At 42.1% G+C, this 18341-nt stretch overlaps 1 protein-coding gene and 1 long non-coding RNA gene across 3 annotated transcripts in view; both read right to left on the reverse strand.

Moving 5' to 3' along the window:
* The window catches only part of AGPS (alkylglycerone phosphate synthase), a 64201-nt gene extending 51053 nt beyond the window's left edge, over window positions 1-13148 (reverse strand). Inside the window, exon 1 of one of the 2 annotated variants that reach the window (XM_062629381.1) lies at window positions 13070-13148. In XM_062629381.1, the coding sequence (XP_062485365.1) occupies window positions 13070-13122 (53 nt within the window). In that variant the 5' untranslated portion in view covers window positions 13123-13148. Of the gene's footprint in view, window positions 1-3995; window positions 4259-13069 lie in introns of those variants that run through there. The other variant, XM_062629380.1, reaches the window with a different exon arrangement.
* Window positions 13149-14247: 1099 nt separating this feature from the next.
* LOC134169127 (uncharacterized) lies at window positions 14248-17301 on the reverse strand. The gene is made up of 2 exons (XR_009966783.1): window positions 16987-17301; window positions 14248-16591 (listed from the first exon to the last, which is right to left on the reverse strand). It is a non-coding gene; the product is annotated as an uncharacterized LOC134169127 (long non-coding RNA).
* Between the last annotated feature and the right edge of the window lie 1040 nt (window positions 17302-18341).

An 18341-nucleotide genomic window follows, 5' to 3' on the forward strand; every position in this document is an offset into this window, starting at 1 on the left:
TTATCAGACTAATGATTCTATGAGAGTCTCTTACTTTATCTGTCATCTTTATCTCCGAAGCATTACCCTTGACTAACCATTAACTACTCTGATGCAACCACAGAGCTGCCTGTGAACTGCCACACCTTCCTCAATGCACCAGGCTCCTACTCTTCCGATTTCTTAAGAGACTAGTGGCACCAACCCTTTCCTCCTTTGCATTAAGCTTCCACGACCTTCAGATATACCAGGATTCAGTTTAGTGTCAAGTATTGCTTATACACTGTTGTCTAAACAGTTAAATGTTTATAATAAACTAAAGATTGGTGTAAGTATTGGAGGCAAGATATGAAGCCTCTTTGATGATACTTGTTAAAATTCAAGTAGTAACAGCTTTTTAGGAGTTAATTCATGATGCTTCTTAATAGAGTCAATCATTACTAGCAACTACAGCAAGAACTGGTATGGTGCTATTAGCACATTACCCTAAGCAACTTGAGTGTGAACTTCATACAGAGCAGGCAGCTAACTGTATACTCATTCCTCAGTTTACCCTGGATAACAGCATGACCATAATAATTAAAAGAAAGCCACAAGCCTCTCCTCATCCCACAGGAAAGAAGCTTCTCCACAGAAAGAAGAATTGGGAAATCCTGCCCTGCTTTTTCTTGCTCCAGGGCAGAAAAAAAAAAATGAGCCTATGAGCTACCGTATCAACATTTAGTTACACTCAGCCAATACTCCCCCTTTAATAAGGATCAAATTGTTTAAAGTCTGAGTAAGTTATAATAGAAGCTACTATGGCAAGATTAACATCAGTGCATGCTCCACCTCTGAGGCACCCTTACTTTCTAGCATGCATAACAGTTACTTTGCTATAACTGCATTCTAGGGAGTTGCAGCACCTTACTGTTTTCAAAGCAGTACAAGTTGAACACTTCATGCAATTACTCTTCAACATGACCATATGTAAATTTTTAACTCGGGTCTTACCAGCAAAGTGAACTTATTAATATCTGGTCAACAAAAGTTATCAGCATAACAGAAAAGTTCAGAAAAAAAGTAATTTCAAGAAAAAGTTGGTTTTCCAACTCAGTTTTGTCTGATAAGTTTTTCAGCATGACTATCATCCTGTTAAGGCCTCAACACACACTATATAACAATGATCCCCATCTTCCACTGCAACAGTGAATTAAAGTAGGAAATACAAGCCAGGACTGCCACCAAGAAATAACATTTCTCCACTCTTCTGGTGCCTGGGATTTCCCCCAAGTGGATACTCAGAAAACAGAGCTGCTTGTCTTTTTAGATGAATTCTCCCATCTTTATAACTGACATTTTAAAAAGTAGGAAGTATATTATAATCTTTAAACACACTGATCTGCAAACACATTGTTTAGCATTGAGGCATTCTTCTTTAGAAACAGGAACACCCACAGACTCCCAGTTAGCTTCACACACTCTCCTTCCTCCCCTTGCTGATGATAAATAGCATCTGGATAAGATCCTTAAAAGTCTGGTCTTTGAACAACCAACAAGAAAGCAGTGTTTCGGTAGGTTACTGTCTAGTGACTACTGGATAAGCGGCCAGAAGAAATATTTTTCTGATCAAGACATACACCTGAAGTACTACAAAGGGGGTTTTTCACCATAGGAAGTCTACTTTGCAGAAGAAATGCAACATGGCAGTGCACCTAAATCTACAATAGTGTCTGTAGCTTTGATACCATTCCAAAAACCACAGGAAAGATGCAACAGGCATAATGAACCAAAATTTTGCCTAAGGTACTTTTGCCAGGAAAAATGAAAGGAATAGTTCAAGAGGCAGAAAAGCTGAATCATCATACAGAAAACTGCAAGAAAAAAGGATCTGTGTTTGGATTGTCCTAATGCTGCTGATAAAAGCCACACAGTATCTCACAGTACCCATCTGTAAGTCAGTTACTTTTACCAGATTTCTTTCAACCAATCTTCCAGATGAGCTAGAAGTCACTAGAGCTTCATCACTTGCCACCTCCAAATCTGCATAGGCAGCAATTGTCTTTTTTGCCCCCCATCACTCACTTCAAAACCTAGGTACTATCCTCAAACACAAACTCTACCTACATCCTCACATCCAAACTACGTTTAAGTACCAGAACTTTCACATGCAACATCTCAAACATATTTCAACCACATCTCAGATGCTCAGAGGGAAACTTAAGACAGAGATATAGTCCCCTTCAAGGATTTTTTGTTTCCATATGTACAAAAAGTCTGGGCTGTAATGACATCAACACAGTTGTACCTATCGTGTGGACCAAGCTTTACAACAGCTTCCTTACACTCCCACAGCAAAGTACCCAGCAGTTGCACCATTTTGATCATAAGCTTCTTGAAGAAACAATTTTTATTCTTAATTCAGAACAAGTTATTTTGAGTAAAACCAGCAATCCATTACAATCCTATAGCAAATCCCAACATGGGAGAGCAATGTCAATAACTTGTAGAAGTACAGGTGTGAAGTTCACTGTGCCTTTGCTTCCAGAGAAAGAACCTATCCTTCAGGTCACACACATCTTCACAAAAACTTTTCTCCTGCCCTCCAAGGATAAAATAACTGGCTGTCAAAATTACACAATAACTCATATAAAAGAAATCCCTAACTAGTTAAACTGATATATTTTTCCAGAAATGCTGACTTCTTCCTAAATCCAAACCGAAGAAAAACTCTCTAAGGAAGACTACAATTTTGGAATGATCCATTTCTTCCAGTGAGCTGCACTGTTTGACACACCACCTGCAAGAGCTTCAAAACCCCCTCAGTGAGAACTAAGGACTTTCAAAGTTGTCAGCATTTGACTACATGCCCATGACATCCCAGTACTCCTAGAGCAGTCATGCTCAGCTTGTGGCCCTGGGCCACAAACAGAGCATTAGAATAATTCAGACTGTGCAGTTGAGAGCAAGCCATAGGCTGAATGGAATTTCCTCAAAGGAGTAATAACTCTCTCAGCACTACTTGCCTTATCTGCCTCTTTTCTGTCCTCATACACTAACGTAATAGTCCCTGTACACAGCTCAATGGAGAACAGTAAGTTTTCTGTAACCTAAACCTTACAATGCTCTTACAGGATAGCAAGCCAACACGTATACAGAAAATCCACATCCCAGAAAGGGAAAAAAATTGCGAAACAAAGTCCACCCCAGCAGAAAGGTAGGCCTCATGGTAAGTTACGTGAAACTGTATCATGTTGTTTTAACTGAAGCATTTAAAAGGATCTAATAGAAAATTAAACCCAGGAGACAGTGAAGCAGCGTTGAACTAGACAATTTGCCTTCCCTTGGTCTCATGTGACCTGAGATTCCTTATTACTAAATACAGCAGGAAACAGAAGAAGTAGTTAATATGCTTAAGACTATTCATTTCTAATAAACCTTAGAGTCTAATGTATGAGCACATCTTTGGCAGCATTCACAAAATATAAAGGTCTCACATGTCTGTGAACACACGAGAACTGAATGCCCATACACAAACCTCTCTTTTCACATGCCACATTCTTTGCTATAGCAGCCTCAAAGCATTTTACAAACACTAAATCTTTTCTTCAGTTATTAAGGACACTATAAACGACTTTCCATTTTAATGCAATCCCACTTACTACAGAAACAAGTAGGAGGCTGAAGACCCCCTTCCTTCAGTTTCATCTCATCCCACAGTGGTGAATCGCTCCAGCACATCAGCCGCCTTTGGGCTCAGTCTCAGCCCCATCCTCCCGCCCGCCGCTGCCTTCCCAACTCGTCCCAGCCCCGCTAACCCGCAGCTCCCCGCACAGCCCACGGGGGCCTCCGCCCGAGCCGCTAACCCACGCCCGTCCCCGGGCGGAACTAAGATCTCTCTCTGCTGCACAGGCTGCCGTAGTACCGACCCGCACCGGCAGCCGGTCACTCCGGGAGGCCGCCCAGCCCGGCACAGCCTCCCCTCCCGGGCACAGCACGGGGCCCACTGCCCTACGGGGACCCCCGCCCGCACCCACCGCTTCCTGGGGATGGAGCCGGAGGCCGGCCCGGTGGAGCCCCCCTGCGCCTTGCAGGGACTCAGGGAGAGCGCTTCCCGCTCCGGAGCCCGCGGCGAGCTCCGCAGGTGCCCTGAGATGATTCGCAGCCTCCGCCGGGCGGAGGACGGGGAGCCGCCGCCGGTTCCCGCTGCCTCCTCCGCTGCGGCCGCCATCGCACTTCCGTGTTGTGCCGCCGACCGCCGCCGGGTGAGAGGTCGGGCGAGCGGAAGGCAGCTCCCGGCGCTCCCCTCATATAGGCTGTCCCGGCATGCACCGCCGCCCTCGCGCTTCCCGCCTCGGCTTGACCCAGCCCGGCCCAGCCTTTGGGGGGTGGTGGTGAGCGCGGCCCCGTGAGCAGCCCCGCTGGGGCAGGCGTTCCTTAGGGGGCCGTGGGGGAAGTGGGATGTTGTTAGAGCTCTGGAGCCCGGCTTCCATGCGCAGCCCTTCAGAACGGTCACCTGCCTCGGCAGGGCAGTGGTGAAACGAGAGAAAAAGGGGCTTTATTAGGGATTGCACACGTCCTGTGCTGTGAGTGTAGCTCCGTTAGATCCCTTAGAGAACACAATGCTGGGTGTTCTGTAAAGATGAGGATTGCCAAAGTTAATGATGAAATGCTAATGAACAGTGATGGCATAGGCGGGTTACCTAAGAAACAGGTTGGTGAGGTGACAGGTGATCCTATAGGGTTTATCATTATTGTTGACAGGGACACAATGGCCTGGTGAGTGATGGCTGCTGAGCCAGGCGCCTCTGCCTGTGTAACCCAGCTGCACTTCCCACGATGTACATGCACTGCTAGGGGAGAGGCGCCCGGCTCCCGGTGATCCGCTCCCTGCAATAAACCTACACCACAGAATGAACGCTAACTGGCTGACTGGTGGGACTGTATCCCCTTCTGTAGCCAGCACAACCATCCCTGAACAGAGAACTGTCAATCCTGACCATGTTCAAGCCCCATTGGGACAGCTGGGATTCACTCTCTAGCATCTCTTTGAAAAGGGAGAAGAATTGGGATTTATGTTCTGGCGTCCTCAACATAAAAAGGACATGGAACTGTTGGAACAAGTACAGAGGAGGGCCACAAGGATGATCAGGGGACTGGAGCACCTCCCGTATAAAGATGGTCTGAGAAAGTTGGGGCTGTTCAGCCTGGAGAAGAGAAGGCTGTGTGGAGACCTCATAGCAGCCTTCCAGTGTCTGAAGGGGGCCTACAGGGATGCTGGGGAGGGACTCTTCATTAGAGACTGTAGTGATAGGACAAGGGGTGATGGGTTTAAACTTAAACAGGAGAAGTTTAGATTGGATATAAGGAAGAAATTCTTTACTGTGAGGGTAGTAAGGCACTGGAATGGGTTGCCCAAGGAAGTGGTAAATGCTCCATCCCTGGCAGTGTTCAAGGGCAGGCTGGACAGAGCTTTGGGTGACATGGTTTAGTGTGAGATGTCCCTGCCCATGGCAGGGGGGTTGGAACTAGATGATCTTAAGGTCCTTTCCAACTCTAAACTATTCTGTGATTCTATGTGATGCCAACCCCAGGTGCTGTCTGATGCTAGAAGTTTACTTTCATGCACCAAAGTGCCTTGGTCAGCTTTGAATTTCCACTCAGGAAAAGACGTGGAAACTGGAAAGATTTTAAAGGAGAAGATATGAGAAGAGGTTTTGGTTTGTTTTTTTGTTGTCAGAGAATGAAAAAAAGGCTGAACAAACTGAGTCCCTTAAAGGAGGCTAAGGAAGATAGGTTATCAGTCTACAAATCTGTAAAAGATGCCTATGAAAACAGCTGTGAGCAGTCAGCCCTGCATGGTCTGGCTGTGTTCGTGAGAAGTAATGAGCTCAAACTGCAAGATGTAACTTCAGTATTAGCATTAGACTACTAGCCGGAGAATGAAGTCACCTTCATTAGAACAGCAATAGTCTATCACCTGTCACCAACATTAGAATAGCAATAGTCTATCAGAGATGATATCGTTATCAGTAGTTCTGCTCAGAGCATTGTGATGGGATAGATGACCTACTCAGATTAATTCCAACTTTTTTCCTGTGACATGAAATACCTCAAACCGTTGAAGCCTACTCAGCTGTCACACGTGACCTAATTTCATGATCAGCATTTGCAGCTGGATGGCACCAGTCAGCTTTTTGGTAGTCTTGAAGCAGAATGCTAATATCTAAGCAATTACTAATATTTTTGTGAAGACATTTTGCCTGTCATTGACTTATTAGGCAATTCCTTCCTCATACACCCCTATGCTTGCTGTGTCATGCATATGAACTAAAATCACATGCAAATTCATAAAACTCTTACCTTACCATTTCGAATCTTTTCCAGTGACCTATTTCTCCCATGAGATTTTAACATGGTACCTTTCCATTAGCTAAGCAAATAGCAGAAAGTTCTCCAGGGAGCAGCATCAAGCCAAAAGTTCTCCAGGGAGCAGTATGTAGTGCATGAGCAGTGAGACTTTGGTTCAGCTCCCTACTTCCTGTGCAATATCGGTGCCTCTTTCAATCATAGCTCCACATATATAAACCAAAGATAACAGTATTTCCCTGGAGAGACCAGTTTGAAGATAATACACTAAGGACTGTGTGACAGTACAGGATCAACACCTATAAGACCTACTTATGAAGAGCAGCACATAAAAGCCACCCAGGTATTACTACTATTTGTTTTGCTTTTATTTTCACTGTTGTTAATTGATTTTATGTCCTTTGTGTACTTTGACTAGAAAACAGGCTGTAATTTTCCTGGGGCAGGAATCGCACTAGTTGCAGTGGGGTCTGAGCTTTAGGTTAGGTTTCTGGTATTACTGCAACATAAACAGCTGTCCCAGCAGTTTGATAGTTTGATTCTGGAGTTAAGTTCCCCCCCTGTGAAAAATTTGTGTACCACGTTTTGGATTAACTCATGCATATCCAAATTTAACTGCTACTGTGGAGACAGTCTGTAGGGAGCAAACAGTCTCTCGACTCAGTTTCCATTCATGTTGTTTACTGAAGTTCTGGGTATAGCTGAGGGGACTTGAAGTCAGTTATCTAAATCTTTGCTGAATCTAAATCACATTGCTGAATGCTAGCAAAGAGATACTAGATTCATGGTAGTAGGCTTCATATTTTCCTAGGATGTTTCTTTGTATCGCAGTCACTTGAACAATAATGAGCCCATTGCTCATTTATTTGATCCTAATCATAGAGGTTTCCAGTAAAAAAAAAATGAATTCAACTAGTATCTGATGAGCAGAATTCATCACCACCTCAGAACTTAATTTTTTTCAAGTGTGTATGTATGTGTTTGGAGACTTAATTGGAGGAAGGGGGGAAGGCATGGTGGTATGGTTTGGAAACCAGTGACAGCCCTTGTCTTATGCAGAGCAAAGGTATACCTAAGAAACACCTTGGTTTTGTGCAAGAGAGGTCTTTGCTTACAGTATGAATGCTGGGTTTATGCTTTGCACGCAATCCTCAGCTCCCTTGGGAGGATGCCATGAAAAGAAGCAGTAACATAATGTAGTGGTGGATCATGAGGTCGCTGTTGCTCATCTTTTTCCTGAAGTGAAGTACTGGCATATTTTCAAAAAATATGTCTACTTGATTCATATAAAGTCTATGTGATAAGTAGAAGGTAGAAGTGCTGAAATCCTTAGGAGGCACAACGATTTTCAGAGTAATACAGTTGTGGCACCAAAGAGAACTGATTTCAGTAAAAATACCAGCAGATCTACAGCATGGTAGTTTGAAGGATGCTAATGGCTGCTGAGCCAAAGCAGCAGTGTTTGCCGTTCCATGAGCTGTCCTTTCCACACACCTGAGTGCATCTGCAAGCATGAGATGCCAGCTCAATGTGACATTCGTCTTTTCATCAAAGATCTGCATTTCCAGAATTTTCATACTGGCATTTTCAAGAAACGTAGATTTAAAGAGCGTTTACAGTGCAGTACAAAGTAAAGTAGCAAAAATATTTTGAACTTTCAGAGAGGGCTTCATGAAAAGATGTCTCGGACGCTCGGACACTACTGTTACGTAGTAGTCCCATGGGAGAGCACAGAGGGAATGTGCTGCTTAGGATAAGCACTACACTTTTGGGCAACCCATACACCAGCTGTGAAAAGAAAAGATGCTTCTGATAAATTTTATTGCCTTGAATATGGTTCAACAGATTGTTTAAAATCACCTAATGTAGCATAGGAGACATAGGTATCAGATGTGGAAAATGAAGGCACATCCAGCCTTAAAAGCTTCAGCAACTTACAGGCTGCTGAAATAGCAACTGTACACGCATCTAGAAGACAAGGTAGAGTAATATATTCAACTGAAAGTGTAAAAAGGATTTTGAAACCTGAGAAAGTTCCTGATCCTAGCTGAAACTGGCAGGAATTGCCAGTGCTGTAGTACACACCTCTGCTGTTCCTTTACTGACTAAATAGCAGATAAAGGCGGTGGGATTTTTTACTTGTTTTTCACTTTTAAAGTAGCAGTAGGCTTTGAGTTATGAGCTAATACTTAATTCACCTCACTGCTTCTGAGGGCAAAGAAGAATATTATCACAATAGTATAGTAGCCAATGAGAAAATGAACTCAGAATCCTTTGCATTCTAGAAAGATGGAAAATTAGAAACTGATTTTTTGAAGATTCTTCATTTCATGGCACAACTTGCAAGGTTAAAACAGAAGGAAACACCTACTTGAATAAGGTGTGGTTTAGATGTTCTTGCTTTCTCCAGTTCAACTGCTATTCAGATGTGATTGACACTGAGATATTAGAACACCTTTTTGTTCTGTATCCCTGTACAAAAAGCCACCACCTACAGCAGAGGTGGGGATTTGGCTACTTTAGGTATAGGGTGGGTGTGGGACACCCACATCTGAGTCATGGGCTGAGAAGAATTTGATGAGGCAATAAGAGGTGGAAAAGGGCATAAACCCTTGAGATCACCTTTGGATTAGTTATTTTTTCACCAGATGAAAACAAGAAAAAGAAAGCTGACACCCATTCATGAATGTGTCATTCAACACTAAGTAATTCATCCTCTGGGAGTAGTTTTGTTGATACTTGATCAGGCCAAGAAGTTTTCCTAAAAGGAGCCAATTTGTCTAAGACCTAGTGGCTTTGTGCCACTTTTATAGAGTCAGCAGAGACCCTTGGGGAAAGGCATCATAGCCAGCCAGCCAGGCAGCTTGCAGGCCTCAGTGCCACAGAACAAGAAAGGCCCAGGTGTCAGAGCTTACAGCGAGGGAGAAACCTGCAGGACCTCAGGCAGTTGGCAAGGATCAGCATGGATTTCAAAAAAGTTATACGGAGATAGAAGGAATGGAAACTAGGAAAAAGGTGATAAAAGCTTGCAGAGCATGGGCCACGAATGAAACCTCCTATCTAGAGATCTCCAACTAGAAGCTGCCCTATTTTATATTGAAAAGGTTAGTGGGCAGCATGTTTTGTCTTTAAGCATACAAAAAATACATATGTTTTTGAACATGGTGGTCAACTCTCTTCAGGTAAAGACAAAAACTACCACGGATAATCAGCTGTTTCTGCTTTCAGTTAACCAGATGATCTGAACTGATTAGAAATGCTACAGCTTAGAAGTCTGTATCTGACCAAGATCACTGAGAATCAAGTGCCTTCCACTGGTGCCCTAATGCAGAGTTATCAGTAATATATTATCTATGTACTTGTAATAACTACAGATATGACTTTTCTGTCTGCCATACTTTGCATGAAAGAAAAATACTTGCTAAATTGTTAGCTGTGCGCACAGATGAGCCTGTGCATCAGCAATTCAAGGTTGGCCTTTGCAAACTGAGTAAGATGCATATCTGTTTCTTCTGCTTGCTTCTGGTAGTAAAACCACTTAAACTCTTATCACTAGCAGCAGTAATGGCAGGTGTGTTTATCAATGTACATGCTTCGCAGATTTCCAGTGAACTCATTTCACCTTCTTCATTTTACTGCAGTGACAGTCCTGCTGCCTCCAAGTAACTGAAGGGAAGAAAGGCAAGCTTCCTAGAAAAGTCTGTTCAGAGATCTATAGCCCTGCCCAGTTTCAGCTCTTCCACAACTTATGTCAAAAACCTGTCAAGAGAAAAAGCTTCCATATTTATTTATTGAGGCAATTCAGTAAACCCAAACATAGTTACCATGTGTGGCTTCCTGCAGCTTTGTCAGTGAAAGTGGAATTTCACATTTACAGTTAGCTTTCAAGGTGTGTATGCCAAAGGAGCTCAACTGTGGTTTGCACACCATTTTTTACTGCCCTGAGACTTTCTCTCCTTCCCCTTTTTTAAGAGAGCTGTCAATTAAAGTGAAGTGTAACTGCCCAACATGCCAAGGGAGCCTCTGTAGAAACTGCTTGCCTCTACACTTTCCCAGCTGTTGCAACTCCTGTAAACCTGCATTTTTTCTTGGTGACTTCGTCTCATAACTATTTTCATTCTCCTTTTTTACTTTCAGAACATCTATTTTTTATTCCAGCTTTATGCCCTCCTGTGGAAGAGTCTGGCAGGAAGTGTTGCAACTCTGAAAATCCCCTTTTGAGAAGGAGCATTGCCTTTCTTAGCCTAGTTTATGAATTTCTTCTGAATAGAGTTGGTAGTTTCCTGTTGAGACATTAATTCATATAATTATGATACTCTCCTCATTTTGAATAGTTGTGCATGTACGGAAAGGAAAGATGCCCTTTTATATTTTTCCAAAAGGTATTGCTTGGATAGTCAGCAGGCAATAGAAAAACATTCCATGGGGAAGTGAGGCAGGAGAAGCTGGATGTAGTAAACACTAATCAAGTTCAACACTTTTTCCTGATAATCCTATAGCCTGGCACTCTCCTGTCCCCTGTACTTTAATGTGTATGTAGTGTGAGATCAACTCGGGATACTTCTAGGATCTCTATGTACATCTGATCTTCCAGGTTGATACTGGAAGCTAGACTGTATTACAGCATTTTGTTAAATAATCCATTCTAAGTATGTAGTTTGGTGCACTAAAATTCTTGCATTAAATTCACCCAGTCTGCTGCCATTTCTCAGAATTTACAAGAGGAAGAGGAAATGACCTAATAATGCCATTTGCTTAATTCTGTATTTCCCTTGCTCATCTCCCTAGACATATTATTGGTTCTAATAACCGTTGGTTTACTCCTAAGGGCATATAACATATACACTGTATTGTGGAAGAGAATGTTGTTTGGGTTTTAATTAGAAACTCAATCCCTGTATATCCTTTGGGGAAGAGTGTAGGCATGATGAGCTCTACATCTTCTAGGTGAGAAAAAGCATCTCAGGAGGAGGAGAAATACAAGGGTATGGAGAAGGCTGATGGTATCTGAATGCAGTTTAAGTCTGTTGGATTTTTCTTGCTTCATTAAAATACAAAAAAGGTGCTGGTGGAAAGCCTAGTGTGTTTGTGCAGTTCTTGACTGAATCTTATTACAGAATTCTTTGCTGCTGGAAAATGGACATTTGTCAGATAACTTAGGAGAAATGTTTGACATATTTCAAAGCCATAGGAGTTCACTGTTGCGGCTAATTCAGGAAAACCTTTTGCTAGAGCAGATAGCAAGGCATCTAAACAAACAAATCAGCTACTGCAGATCCTCAGAGTTTAATGAGAAGGAACAGTTTCTTCTGGTGTCTATTACATTTTAAGACTATTACCTGAGCGTGCTCTAGGAAATACCAAGGTTATGTAACATCAGACACACAATTAAGCAATGCAATTCCATAAACACCATATTTGGGAAAGGCAGAGTGTTTGAATAGACCATGTAAAAACTGTTCCCAAATGGAAATAATTGATTTGAATTTTTTTCCTTTGCTTAAAGTGAGAGATTTTTTCCATGGTTTTGAGAGAACTAGATGTCAAAGTGTAATAAAACATCTATATCTTAGATTAAAACTGTTAACTCTGTCTCAGTAATACTTATATTATCCTTATATAATGTTATATTATTCCATAATTATCTCCCACACAATAGTACAATTGTCCTGTAAAGGTAGCTGCTAATGGAAAGTCAAAATTTTATAACTAATAAGAGAGAATTGTATTAAACATCTGAATTTCTCAGCACATGATAGCTGCTTTGTGAAAATGGTAGACAGAATACAACTACTGTGAAGCCTGTGCATTTGTTCTGATATACACAGGCACTCATATCCTGTCATAATTCAGGTCCATAGTCTTTCAACACACAGCTAAGAGTGAATACTACCCTTGCCATTAAGGTCTGCTGAGGTTAAGCTGTGTCCTGATGTCTTGCAGCAGATTTCATAGTTTACAGACTAAGCTACATCCACTCTTACCTAAACAGCCACTGTTCTCCCCATTGCTGAACTTGTATCTTAGTTCAGCCCTTGGAGATACTCCTCTCCTAGTCTGTTCCCCCAGTTTCCTGCAATACTATATTGTTCTTTCTAACTGGCCCGTCTTCCCTCTGCATTGTCAAATTAGATGTGTCTTCTGACAAATCAAAGATGTTTTCACTGTATGTACTAAGTAGATACAGGTGACCAACACAATTCACTTTCATTTTTAGAGACATGCTTTAGGATCCAAAGTTTAGAAAGATGCTCAACTATTGATGCAAAGATGATGAGAATAGATTAGGTAAGAGTCAGGCAGAGTGTAGACAGAAGCAGGTGGTGGTATTAGGCATTTAATGGTCTTCTCAGGTGCGATGACAAGAGGGGATCAAGCACCCTGAGCAATTACATGGCAAGATAATGGAGGCAAACTGAATATCCAGCAATGGCTTTTTATGTGCTTGCACCACAGAAGGCTTCAGCAGGAGACTGCCAATGCCACGGATACAAGATCTTTTGTGTCCTTGTGTCATATTACTTCTGTACCTCTGCTGTTCCTCAAGGAATGGAGAAATGGGAAGCAAGAACTGCAGTCAGTGAAAGAAGAATCAGAGGCACAGAGCTGTGAACAGGGAACTTAACCACGGGGTGATGAGTACCATCCACCATGTGGTATTGCGCTCATGGCTAACCACAGCAGAAAGGGAGTGATTTCTTGGTTTGCATTTAGCTAAATTATCATCATGCCCCTACTATACCATTTGCATTTTAGAGGGGGCAGAAGCATGGAGTTCCCACACCTCATTTTCATTCTCCTTTTCCTGGACCTGGATCTGACTCTTCAGTTCTGCCTCGTCTAGAAACAAAAAGCAGAAGGAGGAGACAGGCTGAAGCAATAATAATCAGATCAAGCAATAAATCAAGGAAGTTTGAACAAATGTAGCTAATTCTGTCATTCTGTGAAACAAAACAAATGTTGATTCAACTATAACTTATGCTGTGGAATCAAAGGCAGCTGAACAGAATATTTGTATGAGTAAAAGCAACATTTCTGCTCAGATGCAAATCTGTTGCAGTTTTTAAAATGCAGTTCTAACATCAGAGATGCTAGTAAAAAAGGGATGATTTTCAGGATTTTGCAAATTACAGCACAGTATATTAAGAGGAATGAGTGGCAATTTATCTGAATCTGCAAAGCTATAAACCAGAGCAGTTCAGCAGCTGCTGCAATGGCAGCTAAACTGTCTTTGTGATGAGAGCGAGAGCTTCCTGTAGAAAGGTAGAGTGGACAGTCGTGGGTAGAAACCATTGAAAAGCATCATTACCTATAAGTAAGCAAGCACTGCTAGAGCAGGCTGAATCGTGAGCCTGGCAATCTTTCTCCCTTTCATTTAGGGAATTACTGGTTATTTCTTGATTTTAAGTTCTTAAAATTTTGTTTCCTTCCCAGTGATGATTTAAATTCATCTGCACATTTGATTATTGTATTGTAGGAGTTTAATTAAGTATGTAAAATTAAAGAATAGCTTCAGCTCATCCTGCGGAATTTGCACCAGCAGGACACCTTAAATGCTCCCACAGCTGCTGCCTTGCCAGACCTGAGGACTCCAGTCTCAGGCACTGTCAAGCCAATGCTGTTCACCAGTGCTTTGTTTCAACGGAGAAATGTGGTGCATACAAGGGATAACAAAGGCAGCTCCTTTTTTGAAGAGCACAAAATAGATTAAGCTGGTCTCAGCTGAAAAGGATGCCATCAATTTAGACAGCAGCCTGCTCTTTCAGCTGAAAACATGGGAAATGGAGCAGCACAAATGGGTGAACTGCTTGATTCTTCAAAATATTTGTGAGATAATTAATCTCTACTGCTTTCTTTGTTTGATAGGGGACCAGCTTACTGCTCCATTACATGCAATGATATTGCTGAGGAAGGTAGGCATTTTCAAATGAGAGAAAAACAGAATTTATTTTCTCTTTAACACAACATTCTTTGTGTGTTGAGAAGTGAAAAAACAAACTCTTCCTGTGTTCACAGCTCCTCAGCGCTGCAGCACTGAAAGTTTAGGGGCAAAGGAACAGCTGTAAAACAGAAAGTGGGGGCAAAGAAAGTAGTGCCAGACTTTGAGGGAGAGTACTACTGTAAATATACCTAATGACTAGGCATAAAAAGAAGTACTTAATGATTCCTCATGCTGTTGTGAACTGAAAGCAGTTTGGTGAGAAACCTCAGGGCAATCATTCCCAAGCTTGCTGGAACAGCAAGACTAGGATAATAGTGCTGGCTCCCCTGCTAGAGCACTCCCTCTTAGCCAATGTATGGATTAGTTTTAAAAGGGCAGTTAAGGAAAATAGTACAACCTTGTGACTGAAGGAAGAATAAAACCATGATAAAAACCATGATAAAATTCAGCAAAGGAAGAATTGGAAAATTGAGACATTTATCAGGACAATTATCTTGCTGTGATGATAGCAGTATTTACCCTGAACATCCTGGTGAAAAGCAGCTTGGGCCAAGAGCCTTACCCCCATTTAAATACCAAATTTCAGCTGGAATCGAGAGGCTGAGACTCCTGCTGCATAGGAAAGCAAGACAGAGCTGAAATGCCTGTTCTTGAGTCCCTAATTTGAGTTCTTCTGTGTTTGAATTTTTCCTTACATGGCTAGATATCATTTCTGTCTTATTCACCAATGAGATGTTTAAATTCCTCCTTTACTGCTCAGTACTTCATTCAAACTCTCCAACTCTCAGAGCAAAAAGCATTGTTTCGGGGTCTTCAGCGAAGAGTTCTCTGCTCTTGGAGCAGAAATGCAGAGCCATAATACATTCCTTCTACAGAAAGCTTTTTAGCAATTATTTTGTAGTCAACTGAAATGTGTACTTGTTTATCAGCAAAGTACTTTCTAAACACTTTTGTTTGAGTGTCTAGATGTATTTTATTGTAGCTTCTAACCAGTTTCTAAACGCCATTAAACAATTAAAAAGGAAAATTTATTTGCCTCAGATTTCTTTTCCTGGTGATACCATGGTTCCCAGAATTGCCAAGCATTCCTCCCTTCCGTAGCTTTTACTTGACTTGTACGGCATTGTTGGCTGTGTTAAATCAGGAAGGCTTGACCCTTTTACCTTGTCAATGTTACCTGAGATTTCAGCTAGTTATGCTTTGACGGGATTGCACAGACAAGCTTTCCAGTTACTTTTTTCCCCTGCCCACCTTCATTTTTCACTCCATCTTACCTTGTACAGTGCTCCCAGGACTCTTTAATGTACTAAATAGTGGAGCAAGACTCTGGAGTTGGCAGCCCCTGCACACAAGCATCTTCCAGACATCCAGAGTGCTGAACTGTGATGAGCTGATTCAAATCAGTGTCTCTATAGCAAGCTTTTGAGGCAGCATCCTCAGCGCTGCAAATCTCTGCAGGTAGTCCCAGCACAGGCCAGACAGAGCAGACATTCCTGCCTCACGCGCTGGAATGCAGAGGCTGAAGCTGTACCCCAGAATCTGGTGACATCTTTTCATTTGTCCTGCGGCATCTGGGAACAGCAAGAATCATCCATAGATGGCATCTCCATGTGAAAGCCATTTAAAGTTGCACAATACTGAGTTTTGATCTTAGGAGATCTGGTAAGCTGAGCAGGGCGTCTTCTGAGCAGACACATCCTAAACGCATCATTGGCAAAGGACTGGAGCCTGCTATTTGTGACCTTTGCTTCCAAATGCACCAAAGCACAGCTTTCCTCTTACCCAGCAGATGGCCAGCTGCTCTTAGTAAGAAAATAAACCCAAGCAGAGGTTTTCTTGCTAGCATTTATAGCTCTGCAGATGAACACTTTAAAGGAACGGCAGCTTTGTTAAAACATAAAAACCTATGATAACTTTAAACTCAAGGCCTGATTTTTTTTGTGTTCTGTGGTGAATCTTCCTTTTCTTCAGACAGCTGTCCTCAAGGAGTAAAATACATGCCAGGCTTCTGGGAAATGTAGCATGTGCTCCAGGGATGTGTGGTGGTTTCTGCCAGGAGTGCAAAAGGCTGCAGTAACAGCCTTTGTTACTGTAGGTAGACTTTGTATCCCTGGAAAAGCTTAGAAATATTAATTACAGGAGAAAATATAAATAAATGCTTTACAGTTTTGTTCAGCAAAGCTCTGTCATTCCCTGATCTTGTTCCTTCTCTGGAAGTTCATTGCTGCTCCCACGGGCACCGCAGGTTTAGCTGGATCCAGCTGCAGCTGGTGGTCGCAGTTCTGCCTAGTGCCTGTGACTGTAGGTGGTCAGAGGGTGCACCTAGGTGGGAACAGGAAAGTCTAAACTTGAGTATTTTCTCCAGATCTCACATTCAGGATTAACACAGCAGCTCAGACAAGGTACTGAAACACACAGTTACTCACGCTGGGGGGAACAGGTTCAACTCACATGTTTAGAATTATCCCTAATGTTTTGTCTCCCATGATTAACTTTTAGACAATAGTTACCAGCACGGGCTGGCTGATGGACAGGCGTCTTCTAGGATCAGTAAAGGTCTTACAATGACAAGATGAATTAGCTAATAGGAAACAGCTAGGAATGGAAAAAACAACTTTCATCCATTGCTAGGACATTGTGCAGCCTAACGCATAATCGCAACTGTTGGCAGGTACTCAAGTGGTGGAGCATGAGGTACTTAAGAGGCTTAGACTGACCAGTCACAGGCTTTGTCAGCCCACATCTCCAGGAGCTGAGGACACAGCAGCCACCAGTTCTCCTCCCAGACCCCTCTTCTGCTTTTCCCATAACTGTTACAGGCAGAAGTATTCAATCACCAAGGAGGGATACATACACCCCAACAGACATTTCTGTGGTACACAAATTATAGGAAACAGTTTCCTGCTTTATTCGATATCATTTCTACCACAATTTGAGTTAGTGTTTTATTATTCTTGTATGTAGTCAGTTAGCTTTTTCTGTCTGAAAATCTCTTGCATGGCAACACAGCAAAGGATATAAATTAAGAAAGTATGACTATATAAATTAAGAAAGTATGGCTATGCTAGCAAGCTAAGAAAACTGGCAGAAATCTTACAGGCAGATAAAGTAAATAAAATAGCATTAACAATCATGGAAAAGCATTCCAGATTTTGAAACTGCAAAGTCCCTTTCAATAAGCTTTTTACATTACTTAAACACTGGCTGCAGTGGGTTGTGCAAACAGCTTTAATGTTCTCCTCTTACTGAATCAGGAGGTTATGCAACCAGACCACAATACATATATGTTGCCTTTGAAGACAAGTTTAAAAAGCATTGAAGTATTATAAAAGTATCATTACAGGAGCAAAAGCTCTTTCGAATCATTCTAACTGCTCATTTTACAAGGGAGAGAGGTTGTTTAAGGGCTGTGCCATGGTATAGTACACATGTAAGCCATAAAAAGCAGCCTTGGAGAGAGATGCACTGCCTGCACCAGTCAATAAAGGATGCCACAAATGTTTGCCTTTCAGATGTGACAAATAATACTGCAAGTTCACATGCAAAAGTATGCGCAAATGGGCTAAGAAATGCCAAACAGGTGGAATGAAAGGTTTCTGGCATGGAAAGTAACTAACCTGAGGGGAACTTCTGAGCAAGTAAGCGTGCTTCTCTTCCCTGCTAACGTTCTCTGCCGTCCTGCCCTTCTGCCTTGGCATCTGTTACCTTGATATGCTTTTACTATTTCCTGCCCTACCCCAGGTGTCTCTAAGCTTAGTGTCTGATTTTTGGCACCCTTTTCCCTATCTTGCTTATGCTTGTTTCATGCCAACAGCAGCTGCACAGAATAAATCCTGTGGGTTTTATAGAGCCATTGTTCAAAGTTGTGTTAAGAATGCTCCTACACATTTGCAATGGTAAACAACTATAGAAAGAAACTGGAATTAATAAAAGATGTCATAAAAAGGCAGACCTAAATGCTGTTATGCAGTGAAAGCAATTGGGAGTATGCATGTAGAAAAATACGTCTTTGATTAACACATTATGAAGGAATGATCCTTTTCAGGGGAAGAGCATGTAGTATGCATTTCAT

Source organism: Pezoporus occidentalis, unplaced genomic scaffold (genome assembly GCF_034315485.1).
Source record: "Pezoporus occidentalis ecotype Australia unplaced genomic scaffold, CSIRO_AGI_Poc_V1 ctg332, whole genome shotgun sequence".
NCBI lineage: Eukaryota > Metazoa > Chordata > Aves > Psittaciformes > Psittacidae > Pezoporus > Pezoporus occidentalis.